The sequence below is a fragment of the Carcharodon carcharias genome, chromosome 20 (assembly GCF_017639515.1).
Source record: "Carcharodon carcharias isolate sCarCar2 chromosome 20, sCarCar2.pri, whole genome shotgun sequence".
NCBI classification, from domain to species: domain Eukaryota; kingdom Metazoa; phylum Chordata; class Chondrichthyes; order Lamniformes; family Lamnidae; genus Carcharodon; species Carcharodon carcharias.
Window position 1 is genome coordinate 35,353,020 of NC_054486.1, and position 23,553 is coordinate 35,376,572.

Here is a 23,553-nt window from a genome sequence, read left to right on the forward strand (position 1 = left end):
ATTTGGAATATACTTTCTGAAAGGGTGGTGGAAGTAGATTCAATAACTTATAAAAGGAAAATGGATATATAATTGAAACAGAGATTTATGGGCTACAGGGAAAGAGTAGGAGACTAATTGGGTAGTTCTATGAAAGATGTCTGGGAATGATGGGCCAAATGACCTGTGTTGGTTGATTCTATGACCATGATGAAGAATGTTACATATATGGTCAGAATTTAGCAAGTGGTTGTTACTGTACCATTTTTGTTACAGAGACTGTGCAATAGATCCCACTTGTGTGCTATGCATGGACTGTTTCCAAAATAGTGTTCACCGAAATCATCGGTACAAGGTATAGTATGTTCTGCTTGCTCTGTTTTTTACTGCATCTTAATTTGATTTGTGAAAGCATTTGGTAGTATTTTCACTTGTAAGAATTTAAAAAATAAATCATTCTGGAGATTTGGATCTTGCTGACAAGACTGGCATTTATTGTCCATCACATATTGTCCTTGAACTGCTCATCCATGTGCTGAAGGTGCTCCTAAGTTCCGCTAGATAGAGAGTTCAAGGATATAGTCCCAACGACCATGAAGGATGGTGGGTGACTTGGAGGTGATGGTTGTTGTGCTTCTGCTCCCCTAGACCATAAAGTTAATGGAGATCATGTGTTGGGGAGCTATAAGACCAACAGGAGTTCTTTTTAATAACATTTGTCAGATTGAATATATATGCACCTGCTAAGCTTGTCAGCTGCTCAGCGAAACAGCCAGGAAATATAGCTGTTGTCAGCCTGACTGAATATGCATGTACCAGTACTGAAGAGGCCTGCCTGGAACTCATGACTCCTCCACTATCTAATATTTCTTGTGGGGAAGAATCAAAAACTATGCCACCGTTTAGGGATTGGCTGTAATACTGTTATATAGCCAAGCAGTCCTTTACTTTGAGTTGGTGTTTAAAAACAAAGAGTTTACTTCTGTTTTGAGGCGGTAATGAGTTGAATATTCTGCATTAAATGGTTAAGAACTAGCACAAACTGATCAGAATGATAATGTGTCATTAGCACTCAATCCCCTGCTGCCAGCCTTTTAGAATTAATACTGGAAATACTCTGCAGGTCTGGCAAATAGTATCTGTGGAGAGAGAAACAGTTACTATTTCAGATTTGTGACCTTTCATCGGAACTGGATAAAGTTGGAAATTTAATAGGCTTTATGCAAATAAAAGGGGGGTAGGTCTGTGATAGGATGGAGGACAGGACAGATTAAATTACAAAAGTTTTCATGGTCCATATCCAAAGGGAGTGGCAATGGAACAAGTAAAGAAACAAAAGTGGCAGAACTCTTGAATAGCTGCTGTCCAGAAGCAAGAACAGGCTAAAAGAAGAAAAAAACAAAAAAATACTGCTCCTGGCAACCTTGCCACCTGTCACTAGCTGAGCTAATCTTATGGTTCACAGTAGCAACAAATGTCACAACTCCACATCTGGTTCTCAGCTGACTTGGACCCCGTGAAGATGTTCACCATGGTTGTTGCCAGTTAGGTGAAACGATGCTTGTCAAGTGTGGCCAGTCTGGTTTCATTGGCTGTTGATCACTTCAGCTTGCCTTTCTTGCAGTTAGCACTGGAAACAGGACACGCTCTGATTGGTGTGCTTCAAAGAAACATTAACATTAGTCAAACTTCCACTCACTAAATAAAGGATTTTGACACTTCTTACAATTTTGGGATGCTCCAAACTCTTTAACAGCTAATTAATTTTCAATTTAGTCACTGTGTAACGTAATATGGTAGGCTATTTGTACACATCAAGCTCCCATGACTAGCAATGAGATATTGACCAGATGGCCTGATTTAGATAAAAACAAAAAAACTGCGCATGCTGGAAATCCAAAACAAAAACAGAATTACCTGGAAAAACTCAGCAGGTCTGGCAGCATTGGCGGAGAAGAAAAGAGTTGACGTTTCGAGTCCTCATGACCCTTCGACAGAACTTGAGTTCGAGTCCAAGAAAGAGTTGAAATATAAGCTGGTTTAAGGTGTGTGTGTGGGGGGCGGAGAGATAGAGAGAGAGAGAGAGAGGTGGAGGGGGGGGTGTGGTTGTAGGGACAAACAAGCAGTGATAGAAGCAGATCATCAAAAGATGTCAACGACAATAGTACAATAGAACACATAGGTGTTAAAGTTGGTGATATTATCTAAACGAATGTGCTAATTAAGAATGGATGGCAGGGCACTCAAGGTGTAGCTCTAGTGGGGGTGTTTTTTTTTTTTAAATAATGGAAATAGGTGGGAAAAGGAAAATCTTTATAATTTATTGGGAAAAAAAGGAAGGGGGAAACAGAAAGGGGGTGGGGATGGAGGAGGGAGCTCAAGACCTAAAGTTGTTGAATTCAATGTTCAGTCCGGAAGGCTGTAAAGTGCCTACTCGGACTAGGCACTTTACAGCCTTCCGGACTGAATATTGAATTCAACAACTTTAGGTCGTGAGCTCCCTCCCCCATCCCCACCCCCTTTCTGTTTCCCCCTTCCTTTTTTTCCCAATAAATTATAAAGATTTTCCTTTTCCCACTTATTTCCATTATTTAAAAAAAAATTAAAAAAAAAACACCCCCACTAGAGCTATACCTTGAGTGCCCTACCATCCATTCTTAATTAGCACATTCGTTTAGATAATATCACCAACTTTAACTTTAACACCTATGTGTTCTATTGTACTATTGTCGTTGACATCTTTTGATGATCTGCTTCTATCACTGCTTGTTTGTCCCTACAACCACACCCCCCCCCCCCACCTCTCTCTCTCTCTATCTCTCCGCCCCCCACACACACACCTTAAACCAGCTTATATTTCAACTCTTTCTTGGACTCGAACTCAAGTTCTGTCGAAGGGTCATGAGGACTCGAAACGTCAACTCTTTTCTTCTCCGCCGATGCTGCCAGACCTGCTGAGTTTTTCCAGGTAATTCTGTTTTTGTTTTGGCCTGACTTAGATGTTGGTTGAGGGATAAATATTGGCTAGGGCACTAGGAGAACACACACACACATAGTAGCATTCGAAAATAGTGGCATTCGATGAGAGGGTTTATGGGGCCAGGCTCTTAAAAGCATGTTTTTTTTCCAAAATGATGATTGCTTGATTCCACTGTAAATGAAACACGTGCACACACCAGATGGATTCCTGGCTCTGTACTCAAGTTTGTGCTGACTTAGTTGATCTCTGGAAAAGCAGGATAAAATTGGCCCCACCTGTTCCAAACTAAATCGTGTACAAGATGTTGCCGCATGAAACTAATTCCATGAGAGTGTTCATTTTCTGAACAGTTACATTGTATGGATATGTTTTGTTTGTATAAGAAAATATTAGCTTTGTTTTTTGCACTTGGGCCATTTACTTGTAGCCAGTGTTTGGTGCACTGCCTCTGGAGCACTTGGGCAGCTGCTAAGTGGCTAGAGAAATCCCAATTCAATCTTCCTTCCGTGACTGTGCAAGTGAGAACAGGGGTGTTAGGTATCTTACCATTTTGTGTTGCATTATGTTGGAGTATCAGTAAAGATCATGCTATTTCTCTAAATTTTTTACACTTATGTTGCTGCATTATTGAACACATTGTTTGCTTTGTGTATTGAAGATGAATTCTTCCTATGGAGGAGGATTTTGTGACTGTGGGGATGTTGAAGCCTGGAAGACTGGACCTGCTTGTAAAAAGCATGAACATGGTGCCTCAGAGGACGCTGTGGTAAGATGTTTTTCCAGGAGCATTTGATCTTTATTGATTGTAGCTTGCCTAGTGATGGTGACCAGACAGATCAATTAAATTTAGGCTTATTTTATCTTAATTTCTCTCCCCCTCCCCCACCTTTTTATTGGTTTGCCTCAAGTTAATTGCAGCGGAGTGATGAAAATCATGTTTGTTGCCACGGAAACTAGGTTTTCGTTGATTTAGATTGCTATCATTTGAACTAGGATTTGGCATTTATTCATTTGTAAAACTTTTTCTTGCACGTACAAAAAGTGCGTAATATACTTCTACTTCACAGGGATGGTTCCTGGTAGTGTTCCATTTAAAAAAAAAAGTGTGCCATGTAAATGTACTGACTTTTCTTGCAGTGAGGAGTTTATTACTGCAGGCTAGATACTGGGAGAGTGACCTGCAAATTTATACTGCGCTTCTAAATTTATTCTATGGGTGATATCGCCACCTTTCCTTTGTTTAGTGGCAGTGTTCTCTATCTCTCTCCTCTCACTCACACACACACACACACACACAGTGCAGAAGAGGCCCTTCGGCCCATCGAGTCTGCACCGACATGTGAGAAACAAGGGATGCTCGATGTGACTGTGTCAAATTGACCATTAAATATGCAATATTTAATAGCGTTATGATAGCATCATGACCACTATGTGCATTATCACTACAGTGGGAGAATGTGCTTGGAATTCAGAGATTGTATTGCTCATAGCATAGTTGTTACTTTTGGCCAAGTTAGACCAGTGCGCTAGTTGCTGGGAGCAAGGCAATAACATGGTTTGCCCACCATTCTTAACGAAATCTGGCAGACTTACCTTTATATGACAACTGGCATGGGAGATGGTTGCTGAAAAACAATATAAAAACAGCTTGACCCGTATTGATCCCTTTTCCAGCACACATCTTCAAGCTTTTGTCCATCTTCCTTAATTGGTCTCAATTGTCTTACCAACATAATTGGAAAGCTTGAGGTCCATTAATTAGTTTTTCTCAGCATGATAGATTAATGCTATTAGGAAGGTTGTGCTTTGCCACCTAATGTTTGTCTATTTTTGAGATTGGTGTTTGGTTGGCATTTTGATTTGCTGAATGTCTTTTTTGGTTTTTGACCCTCTGTGATACTTTGATTCATTTTTTTTCACTTCATATGTTTGATGAGTTGGATCCTTTCCAGTGACTGAAAACTATAGTATTTGTTTGAGTTGCCTTCCAATGTTACACAACTACTAGTGGTTTCAAGTTCATTTCGAGCTCAGTTTGGAGGATTGACTAGAATGCCATTCACCGAAAGTCTCAATTGTGAGAAAGTTCAAGCTTAGTTTTTTAGGCATAAGCAGTTACTTATAACTCTGATGTCTGATTGGAATTGGGGAATGCTTACAAAGGATCATACAATTATATAGCACAGCTGGAGGCCATTCATGCTTGTGCTAATTCTTTGAAATAGCTATTCATTTGGTCCTATTCCCTGTTCTTTCACCATAACTGCAGGTATTTCCCTTTGAAGTATTTATCAAGTTTCTCTTTGAACATCTGATTGTTAATGGCATTAATTATATTGTTAAGATACACTGGTGAAGGGGCTTGGCCTAAATAGCCAAGTGGTTATGGTACTGGGTTTGTAAGATCAAGAGTTCAAATCTCACCATGGCAAACTATGAAATAATGTGACTTCATCTGAATAGGAACAGATGGAAACATCTTTGTACTCAAAAGAGTTACAGCACTAGGCTTGGCCTAAATAGCCAAGTGGTTATGGTACTGGGTTTGTAACCCCAAGATCAAGAGTTCAAATCTCACAATGGCAAACTATTAAACAATGTAACTTCATCTGAAACAGATGGAAATGTGTTTGTACTAGAAAGAGTTACATGAATGATGGGCAAGGCTAGGATCCACCTAGACTGCAATGCTCCCTACATATTTTTTGGACCGTGGCTCTCCCTTCTTCTACTCACTGGAAAAAAGGCACGGGGTCCGTAAGCAGCTCTTTACGCTGCTGGCCGACGACGGATCCCTTGTCTCGGATCCGGAGGGCATCAGGGCCATTGCCCGAGATTACTACACTGCCCTGTTCTCTCCGGATCCGTCCAGTGAGGAAGCTTGCAGAGTTTTGTGGGAGGACCTGCCGCAGGTCGGCCCGGAGTGCGCCGGAAAGCTCGACTCCCCTATAAGTCTGGGGGAGCTGACCGGCGCACTCGACGGTCTTTCTAGGGGCAAAACCCTGGGACTAGACGGGCTGACCGTGGAGTTCTTCAGGGCGTTCTGGGACGTCTTGGGGAGCGACTTCGCGGGGGTCCTGGGGGAGAGCATTGCTACCGGGGAGATGCCCCTTTCGTGGCGCAGGGCCGTGATTGCCCTGCTGCCGAAGAAGGGGGATCTCCGCCTTCTTAAAAACTGGCGCCCGGTCTCCCTCCTCAGCACGGACTACAAAATCTTCGCCCGAGCCATGTCTTCTCGGCTCGGCACCGTGCTGGACCACATGATCCACCCTGACCAGTCCTACACCGTCCCGGACCGAACCATTTATGATAACATCCATCTGGTCCGGGACATCATCCACCATTCCCAGAGGGCTGGTCTGTCGAGCGCCTTCCTGTCTCTCGATCAGGAGAAGGCGTTCGACAGGGTGGATCACGAATACTTACTCGGAACTCTGCGAGCTTTCGGGTTCGGGACGCATTTTGTCGCCCGGATCCGACTTCTGTACACCGCCGCGGAGTGTCTAGTGAAGGTTAACGGGTCCCTGACGGCGCCCCTTCGCTTTGGGAGAGGGGTACGTCAGGGCTGCCCCCTGTCTGGCCAGTTGTATTCTATCTGCGTGGAGCCTTTCCTGCGCCTCTTGCGGAGGAGGTTGTCGGGATTGGTTCTGCTCGGGCCGGGCATCGGGGTGGTCCTTTCGGCTTATGCCGATGACGTGCTCCTTATGTTTAGTGACCCGGCTGACCTGCGGAGGATGCGCGAGTGCCAGGAGGTCTACTCTGCCGCTTCTTCTGCCAGGATCAACTGGGGTAAATGTTCTGGACTCCTGGTCGGTCAGTGGCAGATGGATCCCCTACCCGAGGAGCTCAGGCCTTTCACCTGGAGCAGGACCAGCCTCCTCTACCTGGGGGTCCATCTCTGCCCCGCTGAGGAATCCTGGCCGGCAAACTGGCAGGAACTGGAGACGAAAGTCACCGCTCGCCTGCGGCGCTGGACAGGACTGCTCCGAGTGCTATCTTACCGAGGTCGAGTTCTGGTCATAAACCAGCTGATCGCCGCCATGTTGTGGTATCGGCTGGTCACTTTGACCCCTCCCCCGGACTTTGTCACAAGAATCCAGAGATTGTTAGTCGACTTCTTCTGGGACAAAAGATTGCACTGGGTCGCTGCCGAGGTTCTGAGTCTCCCGCTTAGGGAGGGTGGTCAGGCGCTAGTGTGCCTACGCACACAGGTGGCGACTTTCCGCCTTCAGACCCTGCAGCGATACCTCTACGTCGAGCCTCCTCCTAGATGGTGTGCCCTGATGACGTATTTCCTCCGTCAGGTGCACGGCCTGAATTATGACGTGCAGCTCCTGTTTATAGAACAGCTGGGCCTCGGTGGCTCCTTGCAGGCGTTGCCCGTCTTTTACCAGGACCTGATCAAAGTCTGGAAAGTGGTCGCCTCGCGACGCAGCTCTCCCCCGTCAGGAGTAGCGGCTATCGTCAGAGAGCCGCTGCTCAGGAATCCGCCCCTCCGTCCTTTTCAGTGGTTGGCGGAGAGGAGGGCTGTGGCCGCAGGGGTGACCAGAATCGGGGACGTGCTGGGTGGCGGAGGACTGGGCTGGATGCTCCCGCAGGAGTTGGCGCGACGCGCGTCTGTGAGTGTCCAGGTCGCAGCCGATGCCATCCAAGACCTGAGAACGGTCGTGCTCGGACCCGACGTTATTTTGGGTCTTGAGGCGGCCCAGGTGCGCGGTGGTCTTCCGTCTGAGCGTTCCCCTGTTCGGACGGAATTCCACATTGGCCCCAAGCCCCGAACCCTCCCTCGGGTGCTGGTGCCCCGCAATATGAGCCGCCTCGGGGACATGCCCTCTGTGCCTTTTGGCACGGCAAAGAGGAGCTTTTTGTACGGACTGCTGCTGCACACCTTCCATTTTCTCGCCCTTGTCCGTCGACCGGACACGCCCTGGCGTGCCTTGTTGCCATCCGGCGGCGGAGGCCCCCGATGGGAGGCCCTCTACGGAGGTGTCCTCCCCCTTTCTATCGGAGACCTGGGTTGGAGGGTGTTGCATGCAGCAGTCCCTTATAATAAGAGGATGCATTGGTTCGCGGACTCTCAGGACACGTGCCCTTTTTGCGGTCTTGTGGAGTCCGTGGACCATGTATACATAGGGTGTTGTAGGCTGCACTCCCTTTTTAGTTATTTGAAAAACCTTTTATTGATGTTTTGTTTGCACTTCAGCCCCACGCTCCTGATCTATGGGCACCCGGTGCGGAAGGGGGTCGGGAAGGAGGAGGACCTCCTCGTGAACCTGCTCCTGGGCCTGGCCAAGTTGGCCATTAACAGGTCCAGGCAGCGGGCGATCGACGGGGGAGTCCCGCCCGATTGTTTGTCCCTCTTCCGCGGCTACGTTCGCTGCCGGATGTCCCTGGAGAAGGAGCACGCGGTGTCTGCTGGCACTCTCGAGGCCTTCCGTGCTCGGTGGGCACCGCGGGGACTGGGGTGTTTTGTTGACCCCTTTAATCACATTTTGATTTAAAGTTTGTAAGTTTCCTTTAAAACTTTGTTCTTGGTTTTACAGCTGACCTGAATTAGGGGCTGTGCCTGATTTTTCCCAATTTTGTTGATTTGGTTTTCATTTAAAAGATTATCAAGAGTTCAAATCTCATAATAGCAAACTATGAAACAATGTAACTTCATCTGAAACAGATGGAAACAGGTTTGTACTCAAAAGAGTATCAAGAGTTCAAATCTCACAATGGCAAACTATGAAACAGTGTAACTTCATCTGAAACAGATGGAAACGTGTTTGTACTTGAAAGAGTTACATCTTCTTTGCTTGGCCTAAATAGCCAAGTGGTTATGGTACTGGGCTTGTAACCCCAAGATCAAGAGTTCAAATCTCACAATGGCAAACTATGAAACAATATAACTTCATCTGAAACAGATGGAAACGTGTTTGTACTCAAAAGAGTTACAGCCAAATATCCTTTGCTTGGCCTAAATAGCCAAGTGGTTATGGTACTGGGTTTGTAACCCCAAGATCAAGAGTTCAAATCTCACAATGGCAAAACTATGAAACAATGTAACTTCATCTGAAACAGATGGAAACGTGTTTGTACTCAAAAGAGTTACAGCCAAATATCCTTTGCTTGGCCTAAATAGCCAAGTGGTTATGGTACTGGGTTTGTAACCCCAAGATCAAGAGTTCAAATCTCACAATGGCAAAACTATGAAACAATGTAACTTCATCTGAAACAGATGGAAACGTGTTTGTACTTGAAAGAGTTACACTGGTGAAGGGGCTTGGCCTAAATAGCCAAGTGGTTATGGTACTGGACTTGTAACTCCAAGATCAAGAGTTCAAATCTCACAATGGCAAAACTATGAAACACTGTAACTTCATCTGAAACAGATGGAAACGTGTTTGTACTCGAAAGAGTTACACTGTTGAAGGGCATTGTTTAAATAAGTTCTGCCCAAAAGAGTATAAAGAGAGACTGGCCCCTTTTAAGGGCGTGTCAGTTTGCTTAATTGGTTTGTTCAATTGATTAATTTGTTATTTTAATTTTGCTACACTCACCTATAACTGGTATACTCAAAACTGGTATACTCAAAAGAGTATAAAGAGAAACTGCTGGGGCGTAGGGCTAGGAAGCAGGCATATGTAATACTGCATTCTGAATAAACCTATTATCAAGAAAAATGTTAGTGTCTAGTTTCGTATTTTAACTGGCTTCGGATTGGAATAACATAACAAAAGGATGGTTGCCTAAAGGTGAAGTTTGTTTTTTATTCATTCATGGGATGTGGGCTTTGCTGGCTAGGCCAGTATTAGGTGCTCATCCCTAATTCTCCTTGAGAAAGTGGCTGTGAACTGCCTTCTTGAAACGCTGCAGTCCATGTGGTGTAGGTACACCCACAGTGCTGTTAGGGAGGGAGTTCCAGGACTTTGACCCAGCGATAGTGAAGGAATAGCGATATATTTCCAAGTCAGTATGGTGAGTGGCTTGGAGGGGAACTTCTAGGTGGTGGTGTTCCCATGTGTCTGCTGCCCTTGCCCTTCTAGATGGTAGTAGTCATGGGTTTGGAAGGTGCTGTCTAAGGAGGCTTGGTGAGTTTCTGCAATGCATCTTGTAGATGGTACAAACTGCTGCTACTGTGTGTCAGTGGTGGAGGGAGTGAATGTTTGTGGATGGAGTGCCAATCAAGCGAGCTGCTTTGTCCTAGATGGTGTCAAGAGTATTGTTTGAGCTGCACTCCCAGACAAAGTGAGAGTATTCCATCACACTCCTGACTAGTGCCCTAGATGGCAGACAGACTTTGGGGAGTTAGGAGGTGAGTTACTCACCACAGGATTCCCAGCCTCTGACCTGCACTTGTAGCCACAGTATTTTTATGGCTAGTCCAGTTCAGTTTCTGGTCAATGGTAACCCCCAGGATGTTGACAGTAGGGTATTTGATGATGGTTTTGCCACTGAATGTCAAGGGACAATGATTAGATTCTCTCTTGTTGGAGATGCTCATTACCTGGCATTTGTGTGGCGTGAATGTTTCTTGCCACTTGTCAGCCCAGCCCTGGATGTTGTCCAGGCCTTACTACATTTGGACAGCTTCGTTTTCTGAGGAGTTGCAACCGGTGCTGAACATTGTGCAACCATTAGCGAACATCCCCACTTCTTATGATGGAAGGAAGGTCACCTGATGAAGCAACTGAAGATGGTTGGGCCTAGGACACTAACCTGAGGAACTCCTGCAGCAATGTCCTGGGAAACTAAGTATTTATTTTCCAGGCAGAGATTTAGTTTTGTGAAAAAAATGGCTGAAGACTGGTATAAAGTGTCAGGGCATAATTAGCCCCGCCATTCTCCAAATCCTAACCTTATGATCAGTGGGAAAATCGAATGGATATGTGGACATGGGTCATGGCTTGACTGAAGAGAAAACAAGGTATGACCTTGGCATTGTCACTTCCTGACAAAAGCAAAATCAGCAGCAAAGGTTTTTGTGAGCTGGTTGCACATCACTTGGACACTAAAGGTTTGGATATTCTATTAAATTTCATGGATGAAAGTTATAAGAAAGATGCCTACAAGACATGATCAGAATTTGATAGATTTAGAAAGATGGAGGTTATTCCATAGTGGAATATATCAAGGATTTGAATAGATTATATAACAGATTGCAGAAATTCACTTTGGAAATTCCATTTTCAGTGCTCGCTTTCAAATTGTTGGATTGTGCACAAGGCCAGGCTCTTGTTCTTAACTGGAATTCGATTCTCGGAAATAGACGCACTTTTAATTCAGCTGCCTGATGCCTTTTTAAAAAAAAACTCCTGGGAAAGCAGTCATTTCCAACAGCTGAATGGAACGTTCGGAGGTGTCACAGAAGATGGAGGACTTGACTGTGACCTTTCAGATCATTCAGATATGGGACGCAGGTGTCAATAGAACAGAAAAATTACATATAAGAAAAAATGAAGATGGAGACATTTTTGGCAGAAGACAGGATTGGTGTAATAAAAATAGGTGAATGAGCCCCAAGAATGCCTGAGGAACTGTTACAGTTGTTCCAGATGTGACTCAAAATATCATTGTGGTAAATTGTCCAAAGTGGAACAACAGGGTTTTTGAAGCAATGCATGATACACAGTTTGGAAGTGGAACATGATATTGATCAGTCTGAGGAAATTGTACTGGTCGCAAAAAGCTTCAGTCTGGTAATGAGTGTACTAGTCGCAGATTCATTTGATTGCACCATATTGGGCAGTGGTTGCACATTGACAGTATGTGGAATGGATTGGTTGAAATGTTATTTAGATTCACTCAGAAGTAAGGATCAAAGTAAGGGAATATAAAAGATTTTAGGGCTTCAGGTTTGGGGATGACAACACATTGAGGTTATCTGAAAAGAGTGGAGATTCCATGCAAAATAGCTGGAGTAAGCCACTTAGATGTTGTATCTAATGCAATATCTTGGTTGTTGAGCAAGCCTTCCATTGAAAAAGGCACCAGTGAAACTGGACTTGGAATATGACAAAGCCTTTGTCTTTGGGAAGTCAGTAGACCTGCAGTTTACTCAATCAGAACATTATTGTATCCCTTTGACAAAACCTAGCACCTCTAATCAGTGTTCAAGAAGTGTTAATGGCATTGACTGCAGTGACTTTCCCAGCTCTCCTTAAAATGATTGCGTCCCTCCATTCACTGGACCCTTCTGATAAGCACCTTATCCCAATACCGACTTTAGGGAGTTGTCCTTTGAATGTTATATGGATAACTGTTCTCTATGGGATAATGTACATTTGACAAAAGATGTGACTGAGAAAAGGTTAAGAATTTACCTTGCTTGTTTAAAAGAGATGTCAGAGAGAAAAAGGATCTCTAAAATAAAATGGGTCGATGCAAGTCACCAATGATCAGACACATTTATAAAAAGGAATGCTTACTCAAAGAAATCTTTGGAGCTCCTAGAAGAGGGATGTCTTGTATTATGAGGGTTTATATGAAATATGGAAAATAATTTTATTTCTCTTGGATTTGTTTTGTAATTATTTGTCATAAAGCTTTTGTTTAAAGAAAGAAAGGGGAATCTTACAATGATCTGTTATATTATTCAGATATACAGATGAAGGGCTTTGTTTAATTAAATACTTAGAACATTTCCAAAGAGAGACTGCTGGGATACTGGGTTGGTAGATAGGAGTCAGACATAGGTTTATCCACAGAATGCAGCATTACATATCATCAAGAAAAGTATTAGTATTTAGTTTCATACTTCTCCAACTGGCTTGGGATCAGAATAGCACTGTCAAATCCTCCCTTAAACTTCTCTGAAGAAAACAATACCCGCTTCTCTAGTGTTACCAGCTAACTGAAGTTTATCATCCCTGGAATAATGTTCCTAAGATAAACTACTTTCATGTCCTAAACTCTGACTCCGGTGGCCATGTTGAATGTGTCTGAAACATTGGTCAACAAATCAGCTTCTAAATCTTAAGATGCTCTTATGATGAACTGGTGACACTGAGTTCCTGACACGCAAAACTTGCACAGCTGGTTATGACTAGAGTACGTAATCCCGCCAGGATTTGTTAACTATTGTGGAAGACCCACTAAAAATGGCTGTTCAGAGCTGCTGATTTTAGTGAGCCCTGTCAGTCTTGCATTTGGTTTTCAGCCAATCACAGAAACAGCGTGTGCTGCAGTATCCCGACTGCAACATCATAGGTCCCCAGTAATCTAAAAGTATGGTTGTCAGCTTTGATTGATTGTATAGCTGGAAGATTCATCAATTGACCTCCCGTTTCCAACAGCCCTGCATCAAATCAATCACCCATCATAAAACCAATCAAAGCATTTTTTTCCCTGCATTTCTAATATTAAACATGTAATTAAAAGAAACTAAAAAAAACCCTATGGCTTTCCTCCCACATAAGTTTGCAATATTTTTCAGGAAATTAATCTTCAATTCTTAGAGACTCCAGGGCAATCCTGGAAGGTTGGCAACCCAGTTTGCAAGTGTGCTCCTAACTAGGCTTTTATGTACACAATGCAGTTTTAGAGAACTGTAGGTGAGAATGTTGGGCTTCAATGCTTTTAGGACCACAAGATCATTAAAGCTGCAACTGAGTATTGGAAAGCTACTGGGGTGACTGGGGTGCAAGTATCTGGTGGTGTTTGGGTACCAATGTGCTACTGCAAACTGCAGAGTAAACCCCACCAGTATTTATCCATGGCATCCTATTTGTCTTATTCAAATCCACTGTCTTGATTTCTTTTTCATATGACAAATGAAGCATTTAATGGGCGTAACCCTCCAGCATCCCTGGATAGTGGGAATGACATTAAAAGTTTTCATGTCAATCAGGAGGTACTTATTTAAAAAAAAACTTTTCAACAAACGTGAAATGAAAAATGCTTTTGTGAACAATATTCTAGAATAAAGCTGCTCAACTATTAGCCGCGTTGTAGAACAATTTCTGGTAAGTTATATTCTTTCAACACAAAAAATGAGTTGTTTCTGGAAGCCTGGCATGTTGCTCAAGGTTTCAAATTCTGGTCTGCTGTAGATACCTTCTTGAATTCAGTGGCATAAGTCACTATATAGTTATAATCTGAACTAGGTATGTGTGTCTGTTACACATTTATTAAAGCATCCATCACTTACATCTTATTCGATTATGAAGGCCTGCTACAGGCCAAGTATCCTTTATCCGAAACCCTTGGCCGATTGCTTTCGGTATTCAAATATTTTCGATTTTCAGATCTACTGTATATACGGTAGGCCTAGGCATACTTGCAGTAGTCTAAGCCTAGGTTAGCCAAAGTCGACAAATATTAGGTTGTTTCTCCATTTGCCAACTGTCGCACCCTACTTTTTACCTGTTAACACTTGTTACACCTGTAATATAATGTTACATTGCTTTATTAACACAGAGATCAACTGCATAGCTGTTCAAAAATGTTCGGTTTTTGGATGTGTTCTGTTTTCAGGTGTACGATAAAGGATATTCAACTTGTATTGTGTAAATGACACTTACCCATTTGCCATTACTAGAGGAATTAATTACAAAGGCACCACTCACAACACGTTAACTGTGCCATCATGGTTCACCAAAGATTGAGGATATGCTTAGAGGAAATCTGCCAGCAAATTTGAAAATAAGTTTAAACATACAAGGGTTTAGCCACTAAGTTCCTTAAAATGGTCTGTTATCAATCCTAGAAGTAATTAAAAAGAAACAATTTCCCTGCTCCCAGCTTCCAAAAATGACAGAACTTCTACTATCTCTGGTTCCAGAAAGTTATATTCATTTGAGTATGGTTTGGAAAAAAAACCTGTAAGCCATATTTGTTGGAAAAAAACATTTAATTTGAACGAAACAGCGTTTACACAGTAATTTAGGTTTATTGATGCTTATCGAGGTTCTGAGTAATTGAGGGCAGTAATTAGATTTTAAATGATGCACGTACTTATTTTTCATAACCATGTTAGAGGATGCAGGCTCTGAAATTTGAAATGAGTTTGTATTTTACCACTTTCTGCAGAAGTATTGAATGTTTATTTTTTTCGCTATTCTTTGTATTATAGGAACTGATGGCTTCAATTTCAAAATTCTCCATCAAATTCTACGTTTTTGTTACTTCCCATCTTTAATCTTGTCCAACCCCAAAATTCTCCCACATTTCTACGTTTCACCAAATCTGGCCCCTTCTGCAACCTCCACTCACCTCCCCCCACTCCAGCCTGCTTCCTCCAACCTACCATGATGGTTATGCCTTCAACTACCAAGCCTCTAAACTCTGGAATTTCATGTCCAGATCTCCATGTCTCCCTCCCTCCTTAAAGACGCTCTTAAAACTTACCTCTTTAAGCATGGGTTTAGTCTCACTTCCTAATATCTCTTCATTTTACACTGTTAGTTTTTGTCTGAATATAAAGGGAGGCGGTGGCGTAGTGATATTGTCACTGGACTCGTGTTCCAGAGACCCAGGGTGATGCTCTGTGGACCTGGGTTTGAATCCCACCACGGCAGATGGTGGAATTTGAATTCAATAAAAATCTGGAATTAAAAAGTCTAATGATGACCATGAAACCTTTGTAAAAAAAAAAAAACTATCTGGTTCACTAATGTCCTCAACTGGTTTGGCCTGCATGTGACTCCAGACCCAGCAATATGATTGACTCTTAAAAATGCTCTCTAAGCAAGGGCAATTAGGAATGGGCAATAAAGGCTGGCCTATCGTGCACATCCCATGAACGAATAAAAAAAAAATCATCCTGTGAAGACCTTTGGAATGTTTACTACATTAAAGATATAATTCCAACTTGTTAAACACATTACTTAGTCATGAGACAGAATGGGAACCGTATTTGATTCATAAATATTTGATACATTTCAGGAAATATATTTTCCTATAACTATATTCATGTTTCTAATTAGAACCATAGAACACTACAGCACAGATAAACAGCCCAATTGGCCCTTCTAGTCTGTGCCGAAATATTATTCCGCTAGTCCCATTGACCTGCACCTAGTCCATAACCCTCCAGACCTCTCCCATCCATGTATCTATCCAATTTATTCTTAAAAATTAAGAGTGAGCCTGCATTCACCATGTGAGATGGCAGCTTGTTTCACACTCCCATCACTCTCTGAGTGAAGAAGATCCCCCTAATCCTTTCCCCTTTCACCCTAAAGCCATGTCCTCTTGTGTTTATCTCTCCTAATCTAAGTGGAAAGAGCCTACTCGCATTTACTCTGTCTATACCCCTCATAATTTTGTAAACTTCTATTAAATTTCCCCTCATTCTTCTACGCTCTAAGGAATAAAGTCCTAACCTGTTTAATCTTTCCTTATAACCCAACTCCTGAAGACCCGGCAACATCCTAGTAAATCTTCTCTGCACTCTCTCAATCTTAATGATATCCTTCCTGTGGTTAGGCGACCAGAACTGCACACAATACTCCAAAGTTGGCTTCACCAATGTCTTATACAGCCTCACCATAACATCCCAACTCCTATACTCAATACTTTGATTTATGAAGGCCAATATGCCAAAAGCTTTCTTTACAACTTTGTCGACCTGTGACGCCACTTTCAGGGAATTATGTATCTGAACTCCCAGATCCCTTTGTTCCTCCGCACTCCTCAGTGCCCTACCATTTACTGTGTATGTCCTACCTTGGTTTGTCCTTCCAAAATGTAACACCTCACACTTTTCTGCATTAAATTCCATCTGCCATTTTCTGGCCCATTTTTCCAGTTGGTCCAGATCCCTCTGCAAGCTTTGAAAGCTTTTCTCGCTGTCCACAATGCCTCCAATCTTAGTGTCATCAGCAAACTTGCTGATCCAATTTACCACATTATCATCCAGATCATTGATATAGACAACAAACAACAATGGTCCCAGCACAGATCTCTAAGGCACACCACTAGTCACAGGCCTCCAGTGTGAGAAGCAATCATCCACTACCACTCTCTGTCTTCTCCCACATAGCCATGGATACCAAGTGTCTGAATCTTCTGAACTAACCTCCCATGTGGGACCTTGTCAGAGGCCTTACTAAAGTTCGTGTAGACAACATCCACAGCCTTTCCTTCATCTACTTTCTAGGTAACTTCCTCGAAAAACTCTACAAGGTTCGTTAAAAACGACCCACCACACACAAAGCCATGCTGACTATCCTTAATCAGCCCTTGGCTGTCCAAATAATTGTATATCCGATCTCTCAGAACACCTTCCAATAATTTACCTACTACTGACATCAGGCTCACTGGCCTGTAATTACCTGGTTTACTTTTGGAGCCTTTTTTAAACAACGGAACAACATGAGCTACATTGTAACATTTTATTCTTATTCTGTGTACAATTTAAGTGATTTTGAAATTTAGCTATTGCGTAGAAATTTCAAATTCATGCCATGTCATGACATGTTCCAAGAAATTCATGACATTTCATGACGTCATGTCACGAGAAATTCATGTCATGTCATGCCGTGTCCCGAGAAATTCATGTTAAGTCCTGTCATGCTATTGCGTAGAAATTTCAAGTATTTTCACCCCTTAATGTTGTGAAATATCACAATCAGTATATATGATGCACTTTAACAGGTACCTATAGTCTCAGCTGTGGTTCAGTTATTACTGCACTCACCCCTGAGTCACAAGGTTCGGTTTCAAGTCCCAATTCTGGACTTGGGCACAAAAATTATGGTTGACACTCCGTTGCATTAGTAAGGGAGTTCTGTATTGTCAGGTGCCATCAGAGGAAATTATACCGAGGCTGTGTCTGCTCTCTCAGGTGGATGTGAAAGATCCCATGGCACTATTTCAAATACGAGTAATGGAGTTCTCCCCTGTGTCATGGCTGGTATTTATATTTCAATGAACATTGCAAAGAAAGAACAGATTATTTGGTCATTATCACATTACTGTTTGTGGGAGCTTGCTGTGTACAATTTGGCAGCTGTGCTTCCTGCATTGCAACAATGACTACACTTCAAAAGTACATCATTGGCTGTAATTGATGTGAAAGACGATATTCAAATGTCTTTTCTTTCTGCCTCATTCTTTAGTAGAGTTAATGCCCTCCAGCTGGTGTGTGATGAGATAAGATTAAGCTGGCAGTTTCTGTAATGAAGGATGTGCTTCTGAAGTTCAACATTGTTGGGACAAAGCTGAGGGAAATTTGCTCTGCATATCGTGTGTAATGTGCCTGAACTCTGGGTGCTTGATGTGATAGTTTCTGATTTGTGGCCATCTTTCCTGTTTCTCTAATCAGGATAATACATTAATTATGTCCTTGAAGTGGGAGATGACATTATTCTGATTGAGGTGCATTATCTCTCCTTGTCCTCCTCAACCTTCAGACTTTGGCACAGTTGATCATACTATCCTTGTTCACCAGCTTTTCTCTGCTGTCTAGCTTCATCAGACAACCTTTGCTGGGTTGGATCAATTAGATCATTGTCAGAGCATTGTTACCAATTTCTCTTCAGCTCAGGATGAACTCAAGGATTTTTCTTTGGTCCTCTTCTCTTCCTCTTCATGCTGTCTCTTGGCGGCATCTTCTACAGACACCCAATTCTACTTCACCTCAGTTGTCCGTCCATTGCCTTTGTGTGATCAGTCTCCACATCCAACATTCAACTTGCACTAATATAGTGCCTGTAATGTAGAAAATGTATCAATGTGTAATCAGAAAAAAATAGATGCTGAGACAAAAAAGGATGCAGTAGAAGGAGGTCATGCTGGTTAGAGTGGTATCTGGCATATTTTAATCTATTTTGACTTATAACCAGTGGTTTGATTTTGTGATTTGGATCACAGTTTATCCTGCAAAGTGATTGGACTATACTCACTGGCAGTACTTATGATAGGGGGAGTAAGTAATTGCTAGTAATTTTTAAATTTTTTTTGCAAAATTTGTTTTCAGTGTTGGTGTATATGTAGCACTAAATGTTCCTTCTTTCCCCACCCCCCAGTCCTTTTGTGAGAAATTGACAGTGTTCCAGAGTTGAAGTACAGTTCTGTAATAAACTGGAGCCATCTGCAGTAAACAATTGAATCAAATTTTCCTGGAGCATTTCCCAGAATAGAAATGTCATGTAAACATTTCCCAACCCATGCAGATTACATGTTAGAGCAAATGCTTTTTCAGTTCCAATCTTTTTCAATTTGAATCAGATTTATATATACCCTTTTTATGTAACAAATCATCTTATTGCACTGAATATATTTATATCCTTTGAATGTATTTGACATGGTGTGAAGAATTGCAAAGTCTTGCCTAGGAAAATAATGAAACCCAATTTGACTGGCACTCACTTAAAAATGTTGACCAATTTACTTTTTCAATAGAATTTAAGACAAGTCAAAAATGATAAAAAGCTATGCACCCTAGCTTTGTGATAGTGCCCAGCCTCATCCTGATAAACTTCCCTTTGTTAGACCGCCTGTTTAACATCTCATCTGAAAAATGAGGGATCTGACAGTGTAGCACTCCTTGAGTAGTGGATTTGGGAATGTCACCCTGGATTATGTGCTGAAGTCTCTCGGGTGGAATTTGAACCCATGACCTTCCGGCATGAGCAAGGGGGTTGTAGTACTGGGGCTGGCGGTACACATTGCTCTCTCACTGTCTCTCGGGAAGATACTGATGTAAATATGCAGAGCTTTGATCCTTCCTCACAACACTGGTCACCTCTGGTTCTTTTGACAATTACCTTAAACCTGTGTCATCTGGTGGATCAGTTTCTCCTCATTTACACCATCAAACACCTCAAAATTTTGAATATCTCCATTAAGTTTCCCCTTAACCACCTCTGCTCTAGGGAGAATAATTGCAAATTTGTAACACTACTAAATCAAGTTCCTATTTAAGTGTATTTGTAAGGATGTCTGGGAAGTGGGATATGCGTTTTAATGCACTTGATAAGAGCACAGGCTGGAAATAAAACATGGCACCTCTTCATGTAAGTGAACCACTGACCCTTGGGGTGAGCTCTGTGATGTTTACTTTTCATCCAGCTGCAGATATTGAGCCTCTTGCAGCACAAGCTGGAATAATAGAATGCAGCTGTACATGATGGATGGGAATTCTCGCAGTCCTCTATCAGCATCCTAGTCCAAAGTGTTCAGTATTACTTAATTAGTTGGAGCAGCAGCGGGATGTAGAAACCAACAGTGGTGTGGAAACAGAAGAATGGAGAGATGGGCTGAGGACAGGAGATTGCCAGTAAGAAACTGAAGAGTGTGATGAGGGATGGGAAAGCAGCTATGCTGACATGAAACTGGAGGGTGGGTGGTTGGTGAGTGACTGCTAGCAATGAATTTGGAGAAGAATCACTGCCAGTGGAGAATTGAAGAAGTGAGTACAGGTGCCGGTGTGAATTTGAAGGGGGCTACACCAGTGAAATGGAGGTGGTGGAGCCAGTGTGAAATTGGAGTGGAGAATCATGGTGTCAGCATAAAAATGAGGGGGGAGGGAGTGAGGAAAGTAGAATGCTAGTACAAATTTGAAAATATTGGAGCAAGAGAATAATATAACATTTTTGAGACAGGGAGCAGAATCCCAGCTTCACTGGAGGGGAAGGGAGCCCAGTGCCAGAGCATGGTGGTGCAGGTAGTAAAGCGTAGCTTTTTATATGTGGTTTCTAGGCCATATATAATCAACTGACTGGTCAACAAAGGGAAAATGTTTGGACACTTTTGTCAGGTAAACCAATTTGTCATTGGGAGCCTTAACAGCACATTGGAAGGGTGACATTAACTTTACTTCTCTCTCTCTACAGGTGCTGTCTGACCTGATATTCCCAGCATTTTCTGTTTTTATTCTAGATAGAGAAGTCTGTTTTTGCAATTCCTACACCAATTTTTTTTTAAAAAGGGATGTAAGAATGAAAGGGAGAGGAAGAGTGTGACCGACGCATAGTAGTAGCAGCAGTGTGTACCATCTTTAAGATTTACTGCAGAAATTCACCGAGGCTCCTTAGACAGCACCTTCCATACAAACTACCACCTAGAAGGACAAGGACAGCAGATATATGGGAACACCACCACCTGGAAGTTCCTCTCCAAGTCACTCACCATTCTGACTTGAAAATATAAAGCTGTTCCTTCACTGTCGCTGGGTCAAAATCCTGGAGCCCCCTCCCTAACAGCACTGTGGGTGTACCTCCACCACATGGACTGCAGTGGTTCAAGAGGCAGCTCATCACCACCTTCTCAAGGGAAACTAGGGATGGGCAATAAATGCTGAGCCAGCCAGCGAAGCCCACATCCTGTGAATGAATATATATTTTTAAAAATAACTCATATCACCAGTGATCTGCTCATTTTTTGCATTCTAAGCAAATTTGTCTTTGTCTTCAAGCAGAATCCTGCGAACCAATTACCTGTGGGTTTGGCTGAACGAGCCCAGCAGCTGTTCACTATTATCTTCAGGTATATCGTGGATATGTTAATTTGGTCAGAAGACAAAGAGCTGCCTTTGGGACTACAACCGAGGTATACAAAGGGAAGTTTCCATTTTGCCACCAAGGTGCTGCGTTGCAATAATTGATAGAAAGTATGATTGCACAAAACTTGTCAAGTCTTGTTGCAGGGAATCAGTTAGGTTACCATTTACAATATTCTCAAATATGATTGCCAATAAAGCCCTCAATGCAAGAGCTGTTAATTTGGCTGAAACAAGGGGTTAAATATATTCAAAGAGCGGATGATTATTTACTGGTCTGTCTATTAAATTGCTTTGAGCTTGTAATGTACTGAGCTATGGAGAACAAGAATATTAATATCCTATAAATAAAGTGAAATGGGACTAACCAAGTATATTGTACTGAAAATCAATTTAATTTGAAAGCTGAGAAGTCTTGATGAACATGAAGCTTAAAAGAATACCTGTTGAAAATATTTTTTAATGTTTTGAAATAGGTTTGATATTGGAAGAATTGTAATTGCCCAAACTTGTTTTTAAATACAGAACTAATTGACAAACGCAAAGGAGAATGAAGTTAATGGTGGTTAGGGGAAGGCTGACCATTTTTATTTTGAAATGAATGAAATGCAAGTTTCTCAAGTCAGCACCAATAGAAATTGCTGAATAGCTACAAGAGCGCCTCTGGCGACACTATTTTAGCCAGATGCTCTAATTCTAGTAGGATACCTTACTGTCATTCAGTAATCAAGGAAGCTAGGCTAAGCTCGCACTTGCACACATTGCATATCATCATAGCATTTTACCAAAAAATGTATGAAAAGGTTAGAGTTCACACATATCATTTTGTGACATGCCGTGCGATTGTATTGAGATCATGTGACCAATGACAGTATCTGTTACTTATTGCATTTGTGATTAATCAATTAGCACTGAGCCACAGGCAGATTCTCAATTTGTCACAATTGGCTAGTGGCTAACACATTAGATAACATATTTTCCACTGGAGGTGTCCACATCAGCACTGGATATTAAACGTTGAGTGAGTGGGTTCCACAATTTTGGATTGAAACATGCACAAACTGCATCGCAGTATGCTTGCCAATTAGACTCTCTTGGGGAAAATTCGGCGAACTTTGCAAGCAAATGTACCAACATTGAAGCTTACCCTTAAACTTTTTTTCCACAAGGGAGAAGACAGACTCATATTTCTGTGTGCTGTTTAATGATGAGCAGCATTCGTTTGATCATGTCATTGATTCACTCCAGAGGTCATTAGGTTGCTCACAGAGAGAAGCGCAGAATTACACCACCTTGATAGATAAAGAGGTAAGTGTTGGGGGAAGGCAAATTTTGCAGAAATGAGAAGGGACTTGGCTGAGGTGGACTGGGCAGCACTGCTGGAGGACAAAACAGTGGAAAACCAGTAGGAAACACTAAAAAGCGAGATCCTGATTGTACAAAGTAGACATGTCCCCTACAAAAATACGAGTGGTACTGCCATATCTAGACCTTCCTGGTTGTCTAGAGGAATACAGGGGAAGATCAAACAGAAAAAGAAAGTGTACGATAGGCACAAAGAACTAAGCATTGCAGATAGCCTAGATGAATATTGGAAGTGCAGGGATGAAGTAAAAAAGGAAATAAGGAAATCAAAGAGAGGGCATGAAAAAAAATTAGGAAGTAAAGTTTAAGATAACCCAAAGATGTTTTACCAATACGTTAATGCTAAAAGGTTAGTTAAGGCAAAAGTGGGACCTATCAGAGATGAAGATGGAAAGTTGTGTGTAGATGCAGAGGCTGTGGGAAGGGTTTTGAATGAATATTTTGTCTCCGTGTTTACAAAGGAAAGGGAGGATGGTTTACAAAGGAAAGGGAGGATGTAGATATAGTAGTTCAGGAAGAATACTGTGAGATATTGCATGGGATAGTCATAAAGAGAGAGGAAGTATTTGAAGGGTTGAAATCCTTGAAAGTTGATAAGTCGCCAGGGCCAGATGGATTGTTTCCGAGGCTGCTGAAGGAAGTCAGGGAGGAGATAGCAGATGCTCTGAGGATGATTTTCCAAACTTCACTAGATACAGGAGAGGTACCGGAGGACTGGAGAAATGCAAACGTAGTTCCATTGTTTAAAAAGGGATCAAAGGAAATGCCAAACAATTATAGGCAAGTTAGTCTTACATCG

The 23,553-nt window shown here is 42.3% G+C and overlaps 1 protein-coding gene across 4 annotated transcripts in view; it reads left to right on the plus strand.

The window, feature by feature from the left end:
• ubr1 (ubiquitin protein ligase E3 component n-recognin 1) overlaps nucleotides 1-23,553 on the plus strand; it is a 197,207-nt gene that overhangs the window by 12,517 nt on the left and 161,137 nt on the right. For 3 of the 4 annotated variants that reach the window (XM_041214122.1, XM_041214124.1, XM_041214126.1), the window contains exons 3-6: nucleotides 256-334; nucleotides 3,618-3,725; nucleotides 21,309-21,439; nucleotides 22,559-22,697. In XM_041214122.1, coding sequence (XP_041070056.1) covers nucleotides 256-334; nucleotides 3,618-3,725; nucleotides 21,309-21,439; nucleotides 22,559-22,697 — 457 coding nt within the window. The remainder of the gene's footprint in view (nucleotides 1-255; nucleotides 335-3,617; nucleotides 3,726-21,308; nucleotides 21,440-22,558; nucleotides 22,698-23,553) is intronic. The other variant, XM_041214125.1, reaches the window with a different exon arrangement.